Source organism: Heliconius melpomene, chromosome 16 (assembly GCF_056956725.1).
Source record: "Heliconius melpomene rosina isolate 202511_hmr_F chromosome 16, ASM5695672v1, whole genome shotgun sequence".
Lineage (NCBI taxonomy): Eukaryota > Metazoa > Arthropoda > Insecta > Lepidoptera > Nymphalidae > Heliconius > Heliconius melpomene.
In genome coordinates, this window is record NC_140404.1 from 10,556,194 (window position 1) to 10,578,991 (window position 22,798).

The 22,798-nt window shown below is 33.5% G+C and overlaps 6 protein-coding genes across 6 annotated transcripts; 1 reads left to right on the plus strand and 5 right to left on the minus strand.

The window, feature by feature from the left end:
- Positions 1-1,548: 1,548 nt before the first annotated feature.
- LOC146531035 (uncharacterized) lies at positions 1,549-3,000 on the minus strand. The gene is made up of 2 exons (XM_085199835.1): positions 2,930-3,000; positions 1,549-2,082 (listed from the first exon to the last, which is right to left on the minus strand). Exons 1-2 carry the CDS (start codon positions 2,939-2,941, stop codon positions 1,669-1,671), a joined length of 426 nt encoding a protein of 141 aa, XP_085055961.1. The 5' UTR covers positions 2,942-3,000; the 3' UTR covers positions 1,549-1,668.
- Positions 3,001-5,447: 2,447 nt separating this feature from the next.
- Positions 5,448-6,368, minus strand: LOC146531036 (uncharacterized). Its single transcript, XM_085199544.1, has 2 exons — positions 6,357-6,368; positions 5,448-6,215 (listed from the first exon to the last, which is right to left on the minus strand). The coding sequence occupies exons 1-2, from the start codon at positions 6,366-6,368 to the stop codon at positions 5,544-5,546; spliced, it is 684 nt and encodes a 227-aa protein (XP_085055670.1). The 3' UTR covers positions 5,448-5,543.
- Positions 6,369-8,278: 1,910 nt separating this feature from the next.
- Positions 8,279-9,713, plus strand: LOC146531037 (uncharacterized). Its single transcript, XM_085199834.1, has one exon. It carries the CDS (start codon positions 9,184-9,186, stop codon positions 9,652-9,654), a length of 471 nt encoding a protein of 156 aa, XP_085055960.1. The 5' UTR covers positions 8,279-9,183; the 3' UTR covers positions 9,655-9,713.
- Positions 9,714-10,880: 1,167 nt separating this feature from the next.
- On the minus strand, positions 10,881-12,076 carry LOC146531038 (uncharacterized). The gene is made up of 2 exons (XM_085199833.1): positions 12,021-12,076; positions 10,881-11,523 (listed from the first exon to the last, which is right to left on the minus strand). The coding sequence occupies exons 1-2, from the start codon at positions 12,030-12,032 to the stop codon at positions 11,023-11,025; spliced, it is 513 nt and encodes a 170-aa protein (XP_085055959.1). The 5' UTR covers positions 12,033-12,076; the 3' UTR covers positions 10,881-11,022.
- A 5,215-nt stretch (positions 12,077-17,291) lies between these two features.
- Positions 17,292-18,296, minus strand: LOC146531039 (uncharacterized). Its single transcript, XM_085199545.1, has 2 exons — positions 18,285-18,296; positions 17,292-18,173 (listed from the first exon to the last, which is right to left on the minus strand). Exons 1-2 carry the CDS (start codon positions 18,294-18,296, stop codon positions 17,292-17,294), a joined length of 894 nt encoding a protein of 297 aa, XP_085055671.1.
- Positions 18,297-21,098: 2,802 nt separating this feature from the next.
- LOC146531040 (uncharacterized) lies at positions 21,099-22,568 on the minus strand. Its single transcript, XM_085199842.1, has 2 exons — positions 22,437-22,568; positions 21,099-21,811 (listed from the first exon to the last, which is right to left on the minus strand). Exons 1-2 carry the CDS (start codon positions 22,446-22,448, stop codon positions 21,578-21,580), a joined length of 246 nt encoding a protein of 81 aa, XP_085055968.1. The 5' UTR covers positions 22,449-22,568; the 3' UTR covers positions 21,099-21,577.
- Between the last annotated feature and the right edge of the window lie 230 nt (positions 22,569-22,798).

Below are 22,798 nucleotides of genomic sequence, written 5' to 3' on the forward strand. Positions count from 1 at the left end.
TCCAGTAGACGACCTTAACTAGTTAAAATGATATTAATTCATTTTCTTGAGTGGGAATCGAATCTACAACCGTCGCGTTCACAGTGAGAGACTGTGCCACTGAACCACGAAGCGCTCAAGTAAATTAGGATCAAAATATATGAATGTATTTTGAACCTACAACTATCGCTTGCTAAATTAGTAAGCCATATTAAAGTAACACATAATTGTTGTTTTGATGTTATTTAGTAAATAATTTCTCAGCCTTGGTGATCATTGCGTGTGGACGTCAAGGTACTAAATAGTTCACCTATAGCGAGCGGTGGTGGCGCAACGTTTGCTTATAGTTAATTTGAGGTGGTACCACCTTACTAGTGCTACTGTACTATAGAAATATACTAACAGTATATCATTAGCAACATTTTAATAGGGTTTTAAGAATTATTTTATCTTCTATATATATAAAATCGAAAGGTCACTCACTCATCACGAAATCTTAGAAACTACATGTGCTAGGAATCTGAAATTTTGCATAGGAGTTACTTATAGGACGTAGGTGCTCGCTAAGACGGGAATTTGTAATATTCGACTTCTAAGGGGTTGATTTTGGATTTGAAAGTTTGTATGAAACTTCGTTACTACAAATGCTAGGAGTCTCAAATTTTGCATGGACATCACTTATAGGACGTAGGTACTCATGGAGAAATTAATAATAAAGTAGTTCACGCAGGCGAAGCCGCGGGCGGGCCGCTAGTACTATATATAAATCATCAGAAAGTATCTATTATTGACTGTTTTAGCTTCAAATTGCGGCGCATATAGCAGTAGGTAGAGAGATCCTAAAGTTCAATGGCCCGTTGAATGGCGGAACTTAACTCTGCACTTTATCTATGTGCGAAATCAACTTCCATTGTAGTGGGGAAATGGAAAAAATTAATATGTACTTACAAGCGTGGTTCAAACCCATAATCAGAGCGCTTGCTGTCCCACTGGACCACGATGGCCTAACATTTTAATTAAAAGAATGTATGTGTAAAAAATAATAAAAAATGTAAACACTTCAAATGACCAACGAAGTTTTTTATTTGCTTCATGCTGTATTCCAGCATCATAGGATGGGCAGAGGCAGAGGGTGGAAACCTGAGAACGTAGTGTTGGCTTTAGCTTTCCACTCTCCGCCGGATTTTCGGAGTTCGCCGGAGTCGTGTAATTTTCATTCTTCCGAGTAGGAATAGAACCCACAAAAATCGCGCGGGATTTATTTAAAGTTTTTATATATGAATAAAAACAGGTTCGTTATGTGCTTATTAATACAGTAACTTATATGTCATTGTGCATTATATCAAACCTTTTAATAAATCACGAAATAGTAACATGTTATACCGAAACGCCTGCAGTACAAAAGACATCAACGCGTCGTCAAACGTAATTTCTCTTTCGTTCAGTTTATTTTATTATAAAAAGCATAATATGTTTTCCTACTTCTTAAATATATAATAATATAATATATATAATTTATAGCAAAAGTTTTCTCATAAAATCTATAGGAACAAAAATAAAAAAAATGTATTTAAAAAAATATAAAATATATTTATCTCAGCATTAAATAAACAATTTTAAGATGAAACGAAATGAAGACATGACAATTAAAATATAATCACAGTGTGCAAAATAAATTAGACATCACATTCACCACCAACCGCTGGAGTAGCTGGAGCCATGACCGCCACCGCTGTATCCACCATAACCAGATCCGGAACTGATTCCACTGTAACTTGGGGCAGATACTAACTTATTCACTGAAACTACTTGGGGCACGGACACGACTTTGCGTACACTCACAACTTGGGGCACATCGATGACACGAGGGACGTTAACGACTTTGTTAACGGATACGATTTTGGCTGAAGATCCGGAATATCCTCCATATCCGCCAAGACCACCGCTGTATCCGCCACCATGTCCGCCACTGTATCCACCACTGTATCCACCACCGTATCCACCACTAAGCCCTCCTAGAGAGTGAGCGCCGCTCAGAAAGCCACGTTTCTCCCGTTTCTCACTTCCAGCAGCAACGCATGCTACTAGAGCACAGTAAACGATCTGTTAAAAAGGAAAATTATTTAGCAATTTGTTAAGAGTAGATATTTGCTATTTCATATTTAATTCATGTTGATATAGTAAATACAATAAATAAACTTCATATTCTTTGATAGTATCTAATATTTAAAAGTACTAGAGATATTGATTATGTCCAAGTTTAAAATGAATTTCAAGCTAAAATTGCTATTCAGTTGCATAAAATAGTATGTTTCTTTTCTTGTTATATTTATACGAGTATGTAACTATAAAACTTCTTATAAAAACTCATACTCGTATTATCTATCTATGAAACAAAAATATTTAAGCACTACAGTAAAAATATATATTGTAATGTCTGTCTGTTTTATTGTACTATACTATAAAAAAGTACCACACTTTTTAAATTATTTTTTAATTGTTTGAGCTTCACATTGTATTCTGCACAGAGCAGGGTAGCCAGAGGGAATCTGGACCGCTATAGATTGTATTAACATAAACTTAAAAACAAAAGAAATCGATAATATAAAATTATAGAATTTCATAATTATTTTGAATCTTAAATATATTAATCAAATTCTTTAAACTGCACATAATTTAAACCATACGTGAAAAAATTGAATTGTATTGATTGCTTTGTACTTTTACAATATTATAAGCAGTTGTAAAATTCTAACAGAAAAACATGCTGCTATAGTGCAGTAGTAACATATCTGACTGTAAAACATTGATAAGTTCTCTGAGTTAAACTCCTGATAGGTATTAGGTTCCAAAATTCAAAAGGATTTGAACAATCTCCCGAAGAACGTACTTTAATTGCCCACCACTATATAATTAAATAGGTATATAATTAAAATAGGCCAATACTCACGAAAGCTTTCATATTGGAAGATTAGTGTCGGTTAATCTGAAGAGACGGTCAACTGAATGATGCTTGCAGTGCACCCCGCGTGTTATATAGTTAGTGTATCTAGTTGTGGCGTAACCCCGTCCTCGCAGGTCTTCCGCGCTCCTCTCGTAAATTATCATCCTGGCCTCATAATGGCAATGAACATTATAATGTTTATTGATTTTAGATCCAATTATTGTATATAATATCTGTTATTAGGTTAAGGCGGACGTTTTTTATGCATCTTTTGATATAAACTCATATTATTTGCTCATTTTCATTGATCGCAGTTTAAAGATCAAGATAAGCTGTAGATAATTTATGTATATATTTACATATTTGTATTAGTAAAATATTTATTTAAAAACATTTTCTTCGATTTAATGGGTAGAAATAAGAGATAAGTCACTACGTATATATATCATTATTGATATATACAAATGTTTCCATATAGGAATCAGTATGAATCACTTATTTTTTACTGGGTTTTAAACCAGCAACTGTTTCTTTGGAAAGCAAGGGAACGGAAGTGTTTTAATTGAAACAGAGTGTCATAACACTAGATTCCCAGGTTCCATTTACCAACCCTGCTATGTACAGAGGATACGGCGTAAAAAACTCTCGTGCGTACATAGTCAATAAAGACATTCACTTAAAATCAACAAAAAAATATGCCTTTTCATAATTTTGCTCGCTCTACAATTTTAATATTACTTAATATAAATCACTCGTACGTACAAGTGTTGCTACAGATACAGTGAGTCATAGAAGGCACTATTACTATATTTAATTGTTATCTTATGTTTGTAATATATAATTGATGATAGATCTTCATCGTTCTTCAAACCTGCCTTCAGTTGTGATAGAGATAGATAATGTATTTATACCAAAGAGTCTCAGGTTCAATTCTTAATAAAGTGAGAAGCGATGCAAGTACAAATATATTAATCAAAGAAATTATATTTCATTTTTTTTCGGCCTCCTTTTACAATGATCCCCATGTAAAAACATCTCTACAATGTTAAAAATATAATAGCACTATTTTAGTATGAGAAGCAGAGATAGTTGTTCTATTGTTAGAAGACCAAATAAAAACATATTAGCCAGTCAGTTGAGTTAACACGATATTACCATGTAAATAATTTTATTTCCTTATTAGTTTTACACTGTATTTGCAGATAGCAGGGTAGGTACAGAGAACCTAGTGGTGAGATATTCCGTTCCCCACTTCCTGCCGTATTGTGGAGGCATTACGTGCTGAATGGTAGAACTCAGCGCCGCGCTTTACCTCGACACCAGAGCGAAAAAAATTAAATATGAAATATCTCATATCCTCGAGTGGAAATCGAACCTACAAATTTGCGTATATACAGTCACACACTTGTGCCCCTGCACCCCTACTGACCCATTTTATTATTTATAATGTACTAGCAAACCGCTCACGGTCGCTCCCGCTTGAATTACATGATTAATTATTTTCTAATGTGAAATTTTAATATAACTGTTCTTCGTGCTCTGAAGTTCTCGACACACGATGCTTCCAGAATTCGGTGGAAAATGGGAAACGGAGTGTTTTCATATTATGTTAAAAGGTCTACCCAGCTGTGCGCAGGATATAGCGTGAAGCAAAAAAATATTGTGTAAAAACCACTTTCATATCATCTTAGGTATATAAAGTTATAAAACTGACAAAAAATATAAACTAATATATATTTCAAAACAATCTACAATTCTATTACATATAGTTATTGTACAATATTTACTAAAGACGTACTACTGCTTAGAGAAAGTAGAGTGAGCTATATCTAAGAGTATAATCTATTGGCAATTAAGCTAGTAAGCTAGGCGCGGCCGGTACGATTAAAGACCCGAGTTATATATTTTAAATGTTGATTCATATAAGTATTGTGAAAATGTTAGCAAACCTAGTAAGCATATTTTAAATTATTTAGATGTTCATACTTTTTTGTTCTAACACAAATTGTAGTGTCTTATCGGCTTTAATATGCGACAGATAAATGAAGAGTTTTTAAAAAAAAGAGAGAGTTTTAAAGAAAAGTTTTAGTGTTTTAAAAAATGTCTCAGAGAAAGCTATGGGCTGTTTTTTACTTTCTATGTCACAAGAAAAATCTTTCAATATCAATTTGTATTAAGTAGAAGGTCGGTTATGTGATTTTAATCTTGTGATGGTTTTGCGGGTAGTTCTATTGCATTTTCATTAATACGTTCATCTACATCTACGTATTATATTAATATTTATAGGAATACGATTTAGGATATTTCATATGCTTTTATTTTTTAAATTCTAATATATAACTAATTTACTTTAAAGATTGATTTTAAAAATGTGGACATATTATTTTGAAATTTTCTTAAATATACTTTTTATGTAAACATTTAAAATGAATTTAAGACGTCATTTTCAACAGCAATTTACAAATTTACAGTAAACAAGTTATACATATTACATTTGCTGAAAAAGTAAGAAAATAAAAACAAATTTAAAAATAAACATTTTATTAATAATAAATTATAACATACTTAATAGAATGGAAATTAGAAAAACAAAACAACAGGACTACACATTTTTAATTGTTCACCACCAGCCGTTAGAGTATCCGTTGCCGTATCCGTAGCTAGAGCCGTACCCGGCACCGTAAAGAGAACCATATCCGGCTCCATACCCGTAGTCGGAAGCGAGTCCTCCGTAGTAGCTGGGCGACACTACCTTATTGACGGACACTATTTCCGGTACTGACACTACCTTACGTACATTCACTACTTGTGGCACGTCAACCACGCGAGCCGAGTTCACTACCTTCTTGACGGAGACAACTTTAGCGGCTGGGGCGGAGTGGGCTAGGGCCGGAGCGCTCAGTAGGGCAGAGGAACTAACTAGGGCAGGAGAGCTCACTAGGGAGGCGGAACTCGCTAGGGCCGGGGCACTCACTAGGGCTGGAGAATGCACTAGGGCAGAGGAACTTAATATGGAGGGGGAGCTCAATAGGGAAGGGGAGCTCAATAGGGAGGGGGAGCTCAACAGGGAGGGAGAGCTTACTAAGGCGGGTGCAGAGTGAATCAGGGCGGGGGCAGCGGGGGCAGAAAGTGCAGACAGTCCCAGCGAGTAGTCCCCAAGTCCCGCAAGTCCGCTGCTGTAAGCACCACCATATGATAGCGAGTCAACAGGGTGCAGGCCGCTTAGGAAGCCTCTTTTGTCACGCTTCTCACTGTCAGCTGAGGCGCAGGCCACCACCGTGAAGAGTACGATCTAAAAGAGAAAAATTATAATGTATTTTATATATATTTTAATAATCGATGTTATCTTCATTATTAATTTCTTGTGTTATTAAAATTAAATTGACGTTAATAAGAATTATATTTTTTAAAATTAAATTTCGGAAATACTCACAAATGATTTCATGTTGTAGTTTTGAATTTGGATAAATGATACTTGTCTCAGCGTCGTTCGTGTTATATATACTAATTTGACAAGGATGGAGCAATAGCGTCCTTGCAAGTTTTTGATAGATGTCTTTGAATATTACGCTAAATTATTATTTATAAAATACGATCTTATGACACCCGCATATAGAATATTAAAAAGCGAAGGCTTTTTAATTATAAAATTAATTTAGAGGTTTCACTCAAAAATGTACAATACATTTTTTACATCTCTTATAGTTTTTTACCAGTAAGCTGTAAGATGTAGGACGTCCTCCAGCTAGATAGGGTGACGATATTCGCAAAGTGGCGGGCAACGGCTGGATGCGAAGAGCTGAAGATCGAGCTCAGTGACGTGCTATTGGAGAGGCTATGTCCAGCAGTGGACGAGGACAGGCTGATGATGATGATAATGATGAAGCTTGTCTTATAATGTCTTATAATTTCTTAAAGAATTCTTAAATCAATTCTTAAAGAAATTATAAGACATTTCAATAACTGTGTCAAATATACAGCAAGCTAGGCGGAGGCAAGGTAAAATGTGGGAAATAGAGTCTATTTCCCACTTTTGCTTATTTGTCAAGACAATATTAAATATTTCTTCAGGTGAAAGAATCCAATGTCTTTATAAATGTTTTCGAACGTGGTTATGGTACGCGGTGGTATGGTACTTGTATAAAGAGAGCTACCTAATACGTGATGCCTCGAATTGGGACAAAAGTGGAGAACATATTCTCTTAACTCTATGTTAAAGTCAGTCGTGGCGCTGAAGCACAAACGGGTGAGTGTAAATGCGACAGGATTCGATTCCCACTCGAGGAAATTAATATTGAATATTTTAATTTCCTCGCTCTTGTAATTAGCTAATGCGTAGCGTCGAGTTCCGCCACTCAACACAATGCCTCCAATCGACGGAAAGTGGAAAACGAGAGCGTTTAAAACGGTACTGGAGTGTCATTCGCTTTCTCGGTTCCCCTGCTTTGCGGGAAAAACATGAACCTAAAAAAAAGAAATTTAGTTGCCATATAAATGTAGGGAAATGAATAGTTCATTATTTAATATTTTCATTTCTTCGCTCTGCTACAAAGGCAAAAGCCCTGCTAGACGTTGAGTTCCGCCACTCAACGTGCAATTCATCGAAAATTCGGTGGAAGGTGGCGAATGGAGTGTCTTAACACTAGGTTCTCTCTGTTGCTGAAAAAAAATGTAAATATTATTTAATATTGTTACTTATTTATGTAATCGTGATATCATACATATTAATTAATCTACATAAAAATGTGCACAATATTTTGATAAATTATTTATTTTAATGACACTTTATGTAATAATATTTAGCAATTAAATGCATGTAGGTAGTTATTTGCAAATCTTGTTATGTTGGAGTATTTTTAATAAATACGTACTCATAGCAATATTTACAACTTTTCTTAGCTTTAGGCTAAATCACGCTTATAACAGGATAGGCAGAGGGATCCTAGGAACCTAAAGCTAACGCATTCGGTACTGATTAAGACACTTCAGTTAGACACTCTCCGCCAAATTTTCTAGGCGTTCCGTATAGGGGGCGTTATTACCTACTTAACTTATTTATAACTAGCGGACGCGCGCAGCTTCGCTTCCGTATTTAGGGGTGAATTCTAAAAAACCACGAAACATGTGTTCAATGAAATATTTTTAAGAGTCTAAATTTCAAATTTTATACAAATCCGTGGCGATTTAAAGATTTTTCAATACAAACTTTCAACTCCTTATTCGCACCCTTACGGAAAGAATTCTAGAAAACCATGAAACACGTATTCAATTAAATTCTTTTAAAAGTCTGAATTTCAAATTTTATAAGAATAGGTGCCGATATTTTTTTTTTCCATACTAACTTTTAATCCCTATTTCACCCCTTTAGGGTTAAAATTTTTCAAAATCCCTTCTTAGTGGATGTCCAGATTATGAAAGTAAACATCTGTCCAAATTTCACGTTTCTATTATCAGCGGTTACGGCTGTGCGTGCGTCTTACCTCAGTCAGTGAGGACAAGTCCTTTTATATATATAGATAATCTTCACAGTATAAGCGAAACTACTGAACATAGAAAGTTTAAATTTGTCACGTAGATAGATTAGGAAGTGTTGGCAAATATTAATAGAGGAACGAGAAAAAAATAGAAACGTTAAAAAAATCGCATTTTTTTTATCTTCACATTATGAGGGAACCCAATTCCTACACAGTCCGTTCCCCACGTCCCGCTTAATTTTTGGGACGTTCTATATGTAATGCATTGGAAAAAAAAATGTTAAGCTGAATCTACATAAAACACAAATTCATCTTTATTTGAAATATATTTATACATATCTATAGACTAGTTTAAAAGTCTTAAGCTATCGATTACTGCACTTGAATTTTATCGACTGAAAATAATTCAAAATGAGATTACGCCATAAAAAATACATGCACTAATTTCATCATCTAAAGTTTATCAAAAATGCAATCATTTTCGTTGTGTAATAATTTTGAACACAGTATATATATCAGATGTTATTCTAATAACTGGTATCATTTACCTAAAACAACATACACAGATCAACATGAGAGCTTATGTAAGTATTTCTAAAAGAAATGTATTTTGAAAAAAAATATATAAAAAACAAACATATCGTAATTACAGTAGTCTTTGAAGCTCTGTGCTCTCCGGATATTCTTCTAAGGACAAAGCGAAAATCTAAAAATAAAAATATTAAAATGCATTTATAAAAATGTATACTAATTCAGAATTTTGTTCCTCAGATCGTATTCTTCGCTATGGTAGCTTGCGCCTCAGCCGGCAGCGAGAAGCGCGACAAGAGAAGCTTCCTCAACGGCCTGAACTCCCTCGACTCGCTTTCATACGGTGGTGTCTATAGCAACGGCCTCGCAGGAGTTGGAGACTACTCACACGGGCTCTCCTCACTCTCTGCTCCCGCCCTAGTTCATTCTCCTTCCCTAGTAAGCTCTCCTGCTCTGATCCACTCCGCCCCCGCCGCTAAAGTTGTCTCCGTCAAGAAAGTAGTGAACTCAGCTCGCGTAGTCAATGTACCGCAAATAGTGAACGTACGTAAAGTAGTGTCAGTACCGGAAGTAGTGTCTGTCAACAAAGTAGTGTCGCCCAGCTACTACGGAGGACTCGCTTCCGATTACGGGTATGGAGCCGGATATGGCTCTCTGTACAACGCCGGGTACGGATATGGCTCTGGCTACGGATACGGCAACGGATACTCCAATGGCTGGTGGTGAACTATTTAATTTTGATTGTCTAGTTAAATTGTTATTTTTTCTTTGTCTTGTTATTTGTTCTTTGCCTTGTTATTCTTTTAATGTGTATATGTTGTTATATTTATATTAATTAAAATACTTATTTTTTATATTATGATTTGTCTCTGTTATCTCTTATCATATACATTAATTAATTATCAAATTTTTGCCACTAGTAAACCTTTCTCTTTGCTCTGCTAAATGCGGGATAAACCGTGAAATTATATTCATGTTGTCAAAATACAGTAATATGCAAGGCCATGGCACATAGAACAACATCTAACTGTAAACGCTTGGTTGTAGGTTCGATTCCACTGGGGGAAAAGAATTATTTTCATTTCCCCCCTATAAGGTAAACTTCGCGTTGACATTTGCCACCACTGACACGCCCCAGTCACCAATTCTCGGAGACGGTCAAGGGCTCCGTACCGTTGTCTATAAAAACAGCGAAAAATCACGTTTGCTTTATGGCCCTATTAAATATTAATTTCATTCTATTTTTTATTATTATACAAATAATAAAAAAGCCCCCCTACAAAAATACAAATTTAGTGAAAATTTCAACGGTCTATCACAGTTTATGAGACACAGCCTGGTGACAGGTGGACAGATCGACAGAGAAGTTTTAGTATCGCATCTTAGGGTCGCGTTGTACGCTTTGGATACGGAGCCCTAAAAATATAATAATATGTAGAACTTAAACCTACATTTACTGACTTCAAGGTGACTTAATTATTCCATATAGTTCACGAAGACATTATGAAATATTTAAACTTCTTATTTCATAAATACTTTAAACTTTCATTTAATTAATTGAAGCTGTAATTTTTTCATTTGTGCGACATATAATTCTTTAATGTCATAAAAACCTTGAATTTACGTTATGCTTGTATATAATATTAATTAATAAATATTAATTTATTTATTAATATTATGTTTCAATTTTCTTTACTTTGAAATAATGAATACACTATTTTCTATTTTTATATCTCTTCGATCTGAACAATTTTGAAATTAGTAGAACTTGAACTAGTTACTTGAGCGGTTTATATGTAATATAATTATCCTTGAATCAGTGATGGGCATAATGCCTTATGTGGTTCATAAGCTTGGACATAACGTAAACATAAAAAAACGTTCACTTACATAAGCAAATCTTCTTTGTATAATGTTTATTTATTCTAATGTGGTGCAAATAAAAAAGTATGTACGGCATAAATATATTTATTTTGACATTATATACATTTTCTATATATTTATAAACAAATACATACATATTAAAAACGACTTAAGATAAATTCACTAATATAAAACCAGAACACACTAATTAAAATGACTAGATAAACACTTTTACCACCAACCGCTAGAGTATCCTGAGCCATAGCTTGAACCATGGCCTAAGTCGTAGCTCGAGCCATGGCCTAGGCCATAACCATAGTCTGAACTGTATCCAGAGCCGTATCCGTATCCTCCGCCATACCCATATGCACCACCATAGCTAGGCCCAGACACGATCTTCTTCACCGAAACCACTTGCGGCACAGAAACAACTTTGCGCACTTTCACAATTTGGGGAACTTCAACAATTTTGTGAGCATTCACTACTTTGTTTACTGAAATGACCTTAGCAGGTGCTGAATAGCCATATCCGCCATATCCGCCTCCGTATCCACCGTATCCGCCTCCGTATCCGCCATGTCCGCCGTAACCACTATAGCTCCCACTGTATCCATGTGCCCCAAATCCGACGTAACCTCCAAGTCCAACAGAGTGGCCGCCGCTAAGGAAACCACGCTTTTCACGTTTTTCGTTCTCAGCGGCAACGCAAGCCACAAGGGCGCAGATTATAATCTGTGAAACAAATAAATAAATATTTCATATTTTCTTTTTGTGAACTATTTGGACATAGTAATAATTATGTTAAATATTAATTATTAGCTTGTATACAAGTGGATTCATTCATTGACTTTATTAATGAAGCTGATAATTTTTAAAGAGATTTCGTAAATATCAACCTTGAGCCAATTATCTTTTCAATATGGTCATATGATATTCATCATCAATATCATTAATATATTTAACTGAATATCCAAAACCAATAAATAATTTATTTAATTATTATATATTTATTACTCAAAACCGCAGTGGCTCAGTTGAAAATTGTATGACATTTTAAATGATGGTTGCAGGTTTAATTTACATTGAGAATTAGGATATTCAGGCTAAGCCTAATTTAAGTTACGCCAGTTTAGTTATATAAAGTTCTAGAATCTAGGTTTATTAGAGAGAAAGAGAGAGAGTCGTAAAAAATAGAGCATAGAAAATATATTAACAGAGATAGTACTTACAAAAGCTTTCATGTTGGTTGTATGGACTGTTGAGATGTGAATGTTAATGTACGTACATTTTGTCCACCATATATATGTAGTACAGCAGATTTCGGCGGTGCGCTGACGCAATTCGTCCTCGACTCTCCGCGGCCCTATAATACATTTTTATCCTTGCTGTTTATTATTTATTATTGTCCCAATCTGTACCTATTATTAATAATCAATATAAATAATAACATTATTAATACAATTAACAAATTAAAAGACAAATAACTTATTTAAATAAAGCTCGGCGGATAAATGTAAATGAAATAGTAATAAATTCAAATTTGCATATGCCTTGAGTATATAATTTAAAATGCCGAAATCAAAAAAAAGAGAAGTTGCTTATTTTATCTTTTTATCTTTTAATTTTATTATAAAGCAATACTAGTATTTTTAGGTATATAGGTATAGCGATTAGGAAACATCTTTCTTTTTACTTTTCTTTTCCCATATATTTGTGACGTGCTCAGAGCGAGCTATAAAATGTGTCATCGCGGGTTCCACTTTTGGTCCGCTTTAAATGGATATGGTGAAAGAGTATCTTTTGTTTGAAAAGAGGACACACAAACGTTTAACACATTCTCCCTAGTGGGAATTGGGCCGATGTTGTCACAGAAAAAAACCGAGAATTTTCTTTTAAATATTAATTATCTGTAGTATATTCCAATCAGTCGGGCCTGGCAAATGTCTTTCCATATTTTCCATTTCCAGAGGAAAATATACTCGTACCATAAGATTTATGTATATAGCTATCTACAGTGATTAAATTTAAATTCGATTAATATATGCTTAGAAAGTTAACAAAAACAGAAACAACGAAAAGTAAACAAAATTCTTATAGCCTTCTTTTTATACCAGAGTGAAGAAACGAACATAATTCATTTCCTGAGAGATATTGTGTTCAAATTTAAAAACTAACTTATTAGGTAGTTTTAAGAAATAATATTTATTTCATTTTTTATAGTAAAAATTATATAGGTGCTTCGAGAAGATCTGGAGGTCTCAGTGTAAAAGTACTGTGACATTCAAAAAAGGTTCTGAAATTATAGAAGTATTCGACCTTATACTAAATTGCATTTATGATGTTACAATTTTATATCTTTATATTAAAATACTATTAATGTTTAATGTATATATAAGTAATTGTATCTTATGTCCTTCAAGATTAGGAAATGCAAAAACACTAAAGTTGATATTACTATTAAAAAGTAATATAATAACACGGTTAAGTAAATTTTGTCGTAACAATCCAAATTTGAAATCTTTTTAAGTTATATAGTCGTCTGACGTGATGGTCGTGAGTTCAATTCCCACATGGGAATATTATTTTTATTTACGCTAAGTCAAGATATTTTTTAAGTAGAAGCATTTTTCACTTCACGCTGTATCCCGCATATATCGGTGTAGGCAGAGAGAACCTAATGTTAAGAATTTTCCGTCGAATTTAAGTATGGGATTGAGTTTAACTTATAGCTTTGAGTAACATAAGTAACAATTTTCACGTTTATTTAATTTATAGACTCCTTATTAATTTATAGACTTTTCTATCTCGGTAAAATTAACTTTCATATACATACCTAGAGGCCAGTTGTGGCGCGGGGGCCCAAGTGTGTGACAGTAAACGCGACTGTAACTGGTTGTAAGTTCGGTCTCCACACGAAGAAATGAAATATTTATTTAAATTTATAGTTTCTTCGCTCTGGTGTCAAGACGAAGCACGGCGTTGTGTTCCGCCATTCAGCATGCAATGCCCCCTGAATTCGGCGGAAAATGGGGAACGGAGTGTCATCACATGGGTTCCCTACGCCTACTCAGCTGTGTACACGCCTACATTTGTATTAAGGTAAATATTATAGTGTAAACATTAAAGTGCTAGAGCAATATTGGAAATTCCAATCCATTCATTTTATCTATTACAACTAAAATGAATCATGTGCTTACTTAATATCTATAGCAATAGAGCAATAGAAGAAAAACCAAATTAAGCAATATAAATATAGTGTTATGTGAATAATTATATGTATGTATTTTTTAAATTTATGTATATTTAACTATAAATGTTACATAAAATAATAAGGTTCTTTGTGGTTCAGGAGCACAACCGTGTGACTGTAACCGCGACGGGATGTGGATTCAATTACCATTTGAGAAAATTATTTTTTTTTCTCTGTAATAATTATTAAATTAAATATATGTTTTAAGTGTTGAGTTCTACCACTCAACACACAATGCCTCCAGGATTCGGCAGAAAATGGGGAACCGATTGTCACACTAGGATCCTTTTGCCTACCCTGCCTGCCTGTGTGTGAGATATAGCATGAAGTCAAAAAAAGCAATATAAACAATAATATAATATCTAATAATAATAATAATATCTTTAACTATAAAGATTAAATAAAATAATCTATATTTAGTCTCTTTTAGGTCGACACTATATGTAAAAGTACTAAAAGGCGATGTCTTAAGGCGTTTACACATAACTGGTGTCACTTGGCAAGTGACGAAAGAGTCCGGTAACGAGCCGCGCCTTTTAGACGTACAATTACCTTTTTTTACCCATTCAATACTGTTTGGTGAATATTAAAATGTATAAAGGTTAATACCTACTATTATATTAAATTAATTTTTATTGCTTTACGTCCGTCCGTTGAAACGTATAATAATTTTCAACAAGCAAATGATTAAGTGCTTTGCTTAACTGTAATGGACAACAACAAAAAGACAAATTAAATATTTTGAAATGTGATTTTTTTATATTTTCAACTGGGTTTATACTTTAATTATATTTAATTTATTTCTATATCTCTGTCCCTTTTAGAGTTTCACTCAACTCGTAATGTCTCGAAAATTGAGCGGAAATTGTAGAACGAGTATTCTTAACATTATGTTCCTTCTGCTTTCTTTTATTGCCTACCTGCCATGCGAATAAAAGCGGCTATTCTTGTTTTTGTTTCTTGAAATTTAAAGTCATAACAAGACTATGAATTAAACAAAATTACATGGGTACATTACTGTAATTTCTTTTTATGTATGATCCTGGAAGTAATTTCTTATTTTAAGCTATTTTTATGATATTACTAGTACGTAAAACAAATAAAAGTAAAATGCGAAAATCCGGCATTGCTCGATGGTCAACGCATTAAATTGTAATTATAATTTAATAAATATGTTTTTATATTTTGTAAGATCTTCTTCCTGTAAGCTAAATAAGTACATAATTTCAGAAAGAATACTTTAAAGTTAAAATAGTTTCTTAAAAGGATATGTAGTTTATGAAGCAATTGTGTCAGCGTTAAGTTTGCTAGCATACAATTAACTTGTGTGTTTGCTATAATAAAGTAATTAAAATTTTGCAGAACTATGTTTTTTGGTGGTGATTCTTTATCACTCTGTCTATCTCTTTTCGAGACATTACGTAATGAGTGGCGGATCTCAACGCCGGAAATTTAAAATAAGTTAATTATAATTTTATTTATTTATTTATAACATTTAGCAAAGTTGTACAAGGAACAATTTTTATCATAATAACCACATTAGTGTATTGCGGCTATTAACGCTCATCTTATAAGCGTTGTTTACTATCAAGAAAACACTAACTGTTGTAAATATATTAAACAGAGCAAATTAATAACGCCAAGCTGGATTTTTTTTACAAGCAAATCACACTTATGCTTATTACAAAACTGTTAGTAAACGAGTTTCAACAAACAATATAAACCTTTTTAATATACTAATATTTTCAGTTTCACATTTTTTACGTATAACGGAATAGCAAAAAGAACTTAGTGCCGAGACACTCTGTAAGTCACCAACACTACAAGGAAAGGTCGAACCAATTTTCCCACAGTACTTCTTAACCTTACTTATGTAATATCAACATATTATTTTATGGGAATCCATTCGTCATCTGAGACCAATTTCGCAAACCCCAGAAGGTTCAAGGCCGTTTTAACGGATATTAAACAATTTAAGAGTCAACAGCGATTGGGCCGAGTAAATATTGAATAGCAAACATGCACAACGAGAATGTATAAAGTCTATGTTTAAACGAGATTGTTTTTAGTTCTTTTATGTAAAGCAATCTTTTTTATTTTTTTATTTTTTTAGGAAAACACACAGTACATACACGTATATTATATATTAAGTTGTGACAGACAAAAGTTTTATTATATTTTTTGTTTAATTATAATAAAGTTTTAGTTCAATTATAATATACATTTTTTTTTTAAATATTATTTACTATTAATTAAATATTAAGAAATATTTAATATTTTCATTTTTCTCGCTCTGGTAACGAGGCAAAGCGCGGAGATGAGCCCGCCACTCACAACGCAATGACTCAATAATTCGGCGGAAAGTGGAGAACTGAAATGTCTTAACTTTAGTTTCCCAAATTCCCTCTGCCTACCCTGCTATATACAAAACTTGTACAAAACTTGGTACAAAACTTGGCTACAAATATATGTAAATAGCAATTATTGGCTAATATCAAATAATGTCATATAAAAAATCAATTCTTGTGAACCTGTCGAATCAACCTTGTTCTGACAAGTAATTTCTTTAGATTTCGACGTAAAGAGAAAGATTTAAGTTAATTATATGTCTTGTACATTAATTTACAATTTATCTTAATATACAAAATTATTAAATTAAAATGATGTTAAATAAGAGGCCGGCGTGGCGCAAAGCTTGTAGCTGAATGAATTAAATTATTCTCATTTTCTCGTTTTGGTAAAAAGGTAAGTGTGAGTTCCGTTACTCGATTGGAAGGAGAGTGGGGAGTGTTTTAGCAGTTTATGGGAAATAATGTGAAACTACGAAAACAAACAAATTCTTTTGAAAAAATCCTCATATCAGAAGTATTCCACATAATATGGGATAGGTAATTAGGTATATTTAGATTTTAGACTATTTATATAAAAATATCTAAGTATAAGTTATGCATAAAAGTTGTTTTATAAGCAAAATAAATATAAACTTACATTAATATTGAGGTCAAGATAACTTGTCAAAATTTAACTCATTTAAATTTTAAATCTTTTTTTTCTTAAGTTATGTTTAAACGATTTGTTCAGTCTTTTATTTTATCTATTATGTATAGCAATAGAAAAAGCAATAAAATAATAAATGCATACTATAAATTATTACATATTAATAAAAATACTATGTAAAAGAAAATAAAATTTATTCAAACAGTAATATTATAAGAAAATAAATTGACTAGATTTCTTTAAGACATAGGTTTTACCATTCGTTGTTGTATCCACCGCCGTACGCACTCGCATACCGGGCGCCACATCCACTACATCCACCTATTCCAGATGAAACACCAGCTGGAACGACTTTCTTGTAAGACACTACCTTTGGAACGGTAATGACTTTGGGTACGTTTACGATTTTGGGTACGTTTACAATTTTCTTTACGTTCACAACTTTGTTAACAGTTATTACTTTAGAGGCGGGAGCAGCGAGGGCTGGGGCAAGGTTCACTGAGGGTCCTGAGTAGCTTAGGGCAGGCGCTGAGTAGCTAGCACTTGCTGGAGCATATGAAGATATAGATGATGAGTAAGATACAGATGGCGAGTAGCTATGTGCAGAACCTGAGTAACTGACAGAAGACGCTAATCCGAGGGATGGTGCTGAGTAGCTGACAACTGGGGATGCATAACTAACAGCTGGAGCTGAGTGACTGATAGCTGGAGCTGAATAACTTACAGCTGGGGCCGAGTAACTGGCTGCTGGAGCTGAGAAGCTCAAAGCTGAGGCAGAATGACTTACAGGGGCTGAATAACTGACTGCAGGAGCTGAATAGCTGACAGCTGGGCTTGAATAACTGACAGCTGGGGCTGAGTAGCTTACTGCTGGAGCAGAATAACTTATTGCTGGGGCGGAGTAGCTTACTGCTGGGGCAGAGTAGCTTACTGCTGGGGCTGAGTAGCTAACTGCTGGGGCTGAGTAGCTAACTGCTGGGGCAGAGTAGCTCGAAGGGGGTGCAGAATAGCTATAGCCACTGGAACTAGCATAAGAGCTTCCTAAGCTATTATCAGAATGCAGGCCATGCAGGTAACCACGTTTTTCCCTTACATTTCCAGCCACTACCGTCGCAATCATAGCACATACTATAATCTGAAAAAGAAGAAAAATTAGATTCTCTAAGTGTATTGCAGAATATGAAATACACAAATGAATTATTAAGAATGAAATTAAAAATTAAAAAAAAATATCTTTTATACTTACAAAGATCCTCATCGTTGCTTAGATAACTCAGTTCAGTCAGTGGATAAGTGATGTTCCATAGAGTTAAACTAGCCATATATAGCGATTCAAATTTAAATATGTCGCAAGTCCGTCCTCGGTCAACCTTTGAATACGCTAATTCATACATGATTTTTCATAATTTTCTCATAGGCCTTAAAAAGTCAGATTCAAATGAACACATATTATTTATGGCACTGTGATGTAAGGTGAGTTAATTGTAAAAAAAATAAATAAAATTAACTTCACGCTGTATCCCGCACATATTTTTAATAGCGCTCGGATGTAGACTTTTATTTTGATTGAATAAGATAAAGAAACGATGGGTGTGGCTGATCTTGGCAGTGAGAGCACGCGGCTACGCACGTGGCTCTTTTGTTTTAAAAAATAATAAATCAGCTTCATGCTGTATCCCGCACACAGCAGGGTAGGCAGAGGCAACCTAGTGTTAGTGTTAAGAAGTTATTGCGTGTTGAGTGGCAGAACTAAACGCCGGGCTTTGCCTCGACACCAGAGCGAAGAAATGTAAATATAAACTTTATCTATAAACTCTATACATTTATACTCTCTGGTCTCACGGCAAAGTGCGGCGTTGCGTTTCCCCACTCAACGTAACGCTTCCAGAATTCAGCAGAAAATTGACGTGTGTGCAGAATTTGGCGGCATACGGAAAACGGAGTCTCTTAATACTAGGTTACACTTGTCTATCCTGCTGTGAGCAGAATTTGACGGAAGATGGGGCACGGAGTGTCCCATCACTAGGTTCGCCTACGCTGCTGTGTTCGGGATATAGCATGATGTTAAGACAAAAAAAAACATAATTTCGACTGTCTAATATGAAATGAATGAAATGCCATACATAACTGGTTTTTAATTTTAATTTTATTCGTATAGGTAGAGGTACCATCTCGACCGCGGGTGTCAATGTCAACAGCGGTTCACACCTCCGAAATTTGTAACAAACATAGATTTCTGCAACAAGTGGTATGTTGGTATTAGTTACTTTAACATCGGTGCTTTAGTGGGTCAGTGTTTTGTAGCTTTAAATGTGTAATAGACGACCTTATTTCTTTTAAGCAAATAAAATGGGTAAATCCCGCTCACAGCAGGGTAGGCAGAGGGAACCTAGTGTTAAGACACTGCGTTCTCATTCTCATTTTTCACTCATTCTCATTTTTCATCTCATTCTTGAGCCAACGCCGCCCTTTATCTTGACACCAGAGTGATATTTCATCACACACAAAATATAAATTAAAATAAATCTTCAATTTCCTCGAGTGGGGATCGAACTTACAACTCGTCGCATATAAAATCACACTTGTGCACTACAACTGGTCTCTAAATAAATAAATCAATATAATAAACAAAAATATATATTTCATTATTAAAGTGTCCCAAATACATAATAAATAAAATAGTCTGTCTTGACATTTAACCAGCTCATGTATATGTGAGTCATCAGTTTTTAGCAACGAAGTAAACTGATATTTGAATTTTGTGGCTCGAGCCGTTTAGTAAGCTCGTACTGGTATTTAACGTTGTGTAAACTGTATGCAATATGAGAATAAAATCACAGTTAAAAATATTAAAGTAAATATGTCTTAATTTTCTTTAATGATTGAGTATAATGATAAAATTTCATTGGATTTACCTACAGGTATATTTAATAAGGTTAATTAATGATTTTATTGTCATGTTATGATTTTCACGACCAGAGGCTATTGTTACGCGCGACGGTTGTGGGTTCTATCCCCACTCCTGGAAAAAGTTATTTTTATTTTCTCTCTTTCATAGACAAATTAAACATATAATGCTCGTGCTCGAGTTAATATACAACGCGAAGATCCGAGTGCCAAAACACTGGGTTTTATCTAAAAAATATTTCTCACTTTCCGCCGGTCTAATCATACTGGGTGCTGTTGCGAAACTCAACGCTGCACTTTGTCTTAGTAAAACAAGCACGCCTATTAACTTGAGTAGGATTTCAATCCACAATAAATCATATGTAATGAAACGCCATCAATAATAAATTCCTTAACATTATATTCAACGATCGAGATGTTTCGATGTTAAGAGAAGGGCGGTACTTTATAGCAATCTGAACGGCTTAGGTCACATTTTGACCTGCAAATTGTATAAGTATTGTAATGTTGTAAAGTTTTTAACTTGTATATTTTAGTTTTATAGTTAAATAACGATTGCAAGTTCATTTATATGTAAAACTATGCTAAAGAAAATCAAATTTTCTGAAAGAGACATATTTTAACGTTATTATATTTATGGTTTATTTTTTTAAGCTTTACACTGCATACCGCACATAGCAGGGTAGGCAAAGGGGAACCTTGTGTTAAGAAAATTCGTTCATTATTAAGGCACTTCCTTTTGCCATTTTCCACCGAACTTTAAGCTGCCGCCTTAAAACATTTAAATGTTTAAAAATGTGCCAAATGTAAACTATAATATGTTAACCTGCTACGTCGCTGTACCTAAATATAACTACAAAAGGGTTTACATTTTCCTTCATTCTTAATTTTCATGAAATTGGTTAATCTCATCTTTTGTCTTTTATGATATAGACTCTCTTCCAAATATTCACATCTCGTTCATTATTCTACAAAAAAAAAATTACATTTATTTCTTCACTCAGAGAGATACATAGTATGCAGTTCGAGTGAAAAGTGAAGGACAATTTGTTTTGTCACTAGTAGATTCTCTCTGCATACCCTGTTATGGGAATTATTAGTAAAATAATTGAAAGTTAGGCTAGCCTATTTTGAATTTAAGAATAAAACACTGTTTCTAATATAAAAAAAATAATTTTATTTAAAAGTAATTTTGCAAGACAACTTGTTTGTACTTAGCGAATAATATTATCACAGATACATAATTGGCAATCACGAGTTTAATTTAACATTTAAAATTAAGAAAATTATTAAATTTTATACAAACTTGATAAGGCAAATATATTATGACACTGATTTAAGTAAAATATAGTGAACAGAAAATTTGGTAAAAAATTAAGCAAAAATTCCAAAGGTACATAATTGGGGACAGAAATGTATCTTGAAATTCTTCAAGACTTTCGTAAAAAGCAAAATTATTATACATTTGTATCGGATTATTCAACGATTTTATTATTGTCGATGTAATAACAAAAAAGGAATTAATATTCAACTGTCTTATCATATAATTTGGTAAGACGTGCTCCAAGAAAATTTTGTGATTTTCAAAATTAAACCGAAACCAAATTATAATAATTCTGCTTATATTTCGTTTTACCACCAGCCACTCCTCCATCCCTTGTTCCATCCGTTCCATCCGTTATTCCATCCGTTCCATCCGTTGTTCCATCCATTGTTCCAACCACTGCCAGACCAGCCACTGTAATAGCTGGGGTAGACCGAGCGTGAGTATACGTACGGTGTACTATGGCCATAGCTCGGATACCAACCACGAGAGTATCCCGCCGACACAGCGCTTAGCGCCACCGCCAGGATTAGCAAGCATATCTGAAAAAGCGAAAATATTTTTAGGTCTCTCCATATACATATCAGTTTTTCCATTTTCTCTGTACGAGGAAAATGATATATATTATGAGTACACATTTTTACATTTTTAATAATTAGGCAAAATTAACTAATTCTAATCCAATGGTATTGGTTTAATTCTAATTATAATTTCTTCATTTTCTTATAATTATATAATAAAAATATAATAAAATAAAAATCTTTTATTATCAAGCTACATGGGCTCGATATTTATATTTATTTATTTTAGTAATTAACAATTAAAAACATATTATTATTAATGTAGGATTGACTAATAATTTTATTACTTTCAAGTTTATGGGAAAACGGAACATTTCTGCTTATACAATAAACAATTTCGAACTACAATATAGAACTGGAGGAATATATTGAAATTGCGTTAATTACATTTAAAAACAATAAAAAAAATCTTACTTTTTTCTTTACTATGTGATTATTCACTTACTAAACAAAGAAAAACATATACAAACGTATGAATAAAAAAATTAACAAAACGAGAATAAAACCCGCTTCTATTAGAAACCAAACACTAGCCAATTAAGCCTAAAATAAATATTATTAATAATAATAATAACAAGAAACTTACAAGGAATTTCATTTCGAGTGCAGTGATCGGTTCCAGATGACACTGTAGTATGCGGTCTTAGCGCAGTTGCATCTTTATATATACTAACAGACAATAACATGCACATTTAGACATAGCCATAGATAGTAGATAATGGGTAAAAAATTCATAATTTTATTGGGGTTTTACTCCGAGGTAAGCCTCTCCCACAAATGGCGGCCGAATTTAACGACTTTACCGATTTACATATATTATTGTCGTAAATGAGGAAAGAATATTATTATTTTTTTCAAATTTATATGAAAAATTATATTTAAAATAGTCTTTTATTTTGTGCATGTAACTCTATAATTAACTTACATAAAATTGTTTTAATAATTCAT

Bases quoted from the DNA above. Each gene is read 5' to 3' on its own strand.
- LOC146531037 (XM_085199834.1), top strand. From the start codon at position 9,184: ATGGTAGCTTGCGCCTCAGCCGGCAGCGAGAAGCGCGACAAGAGAAGC.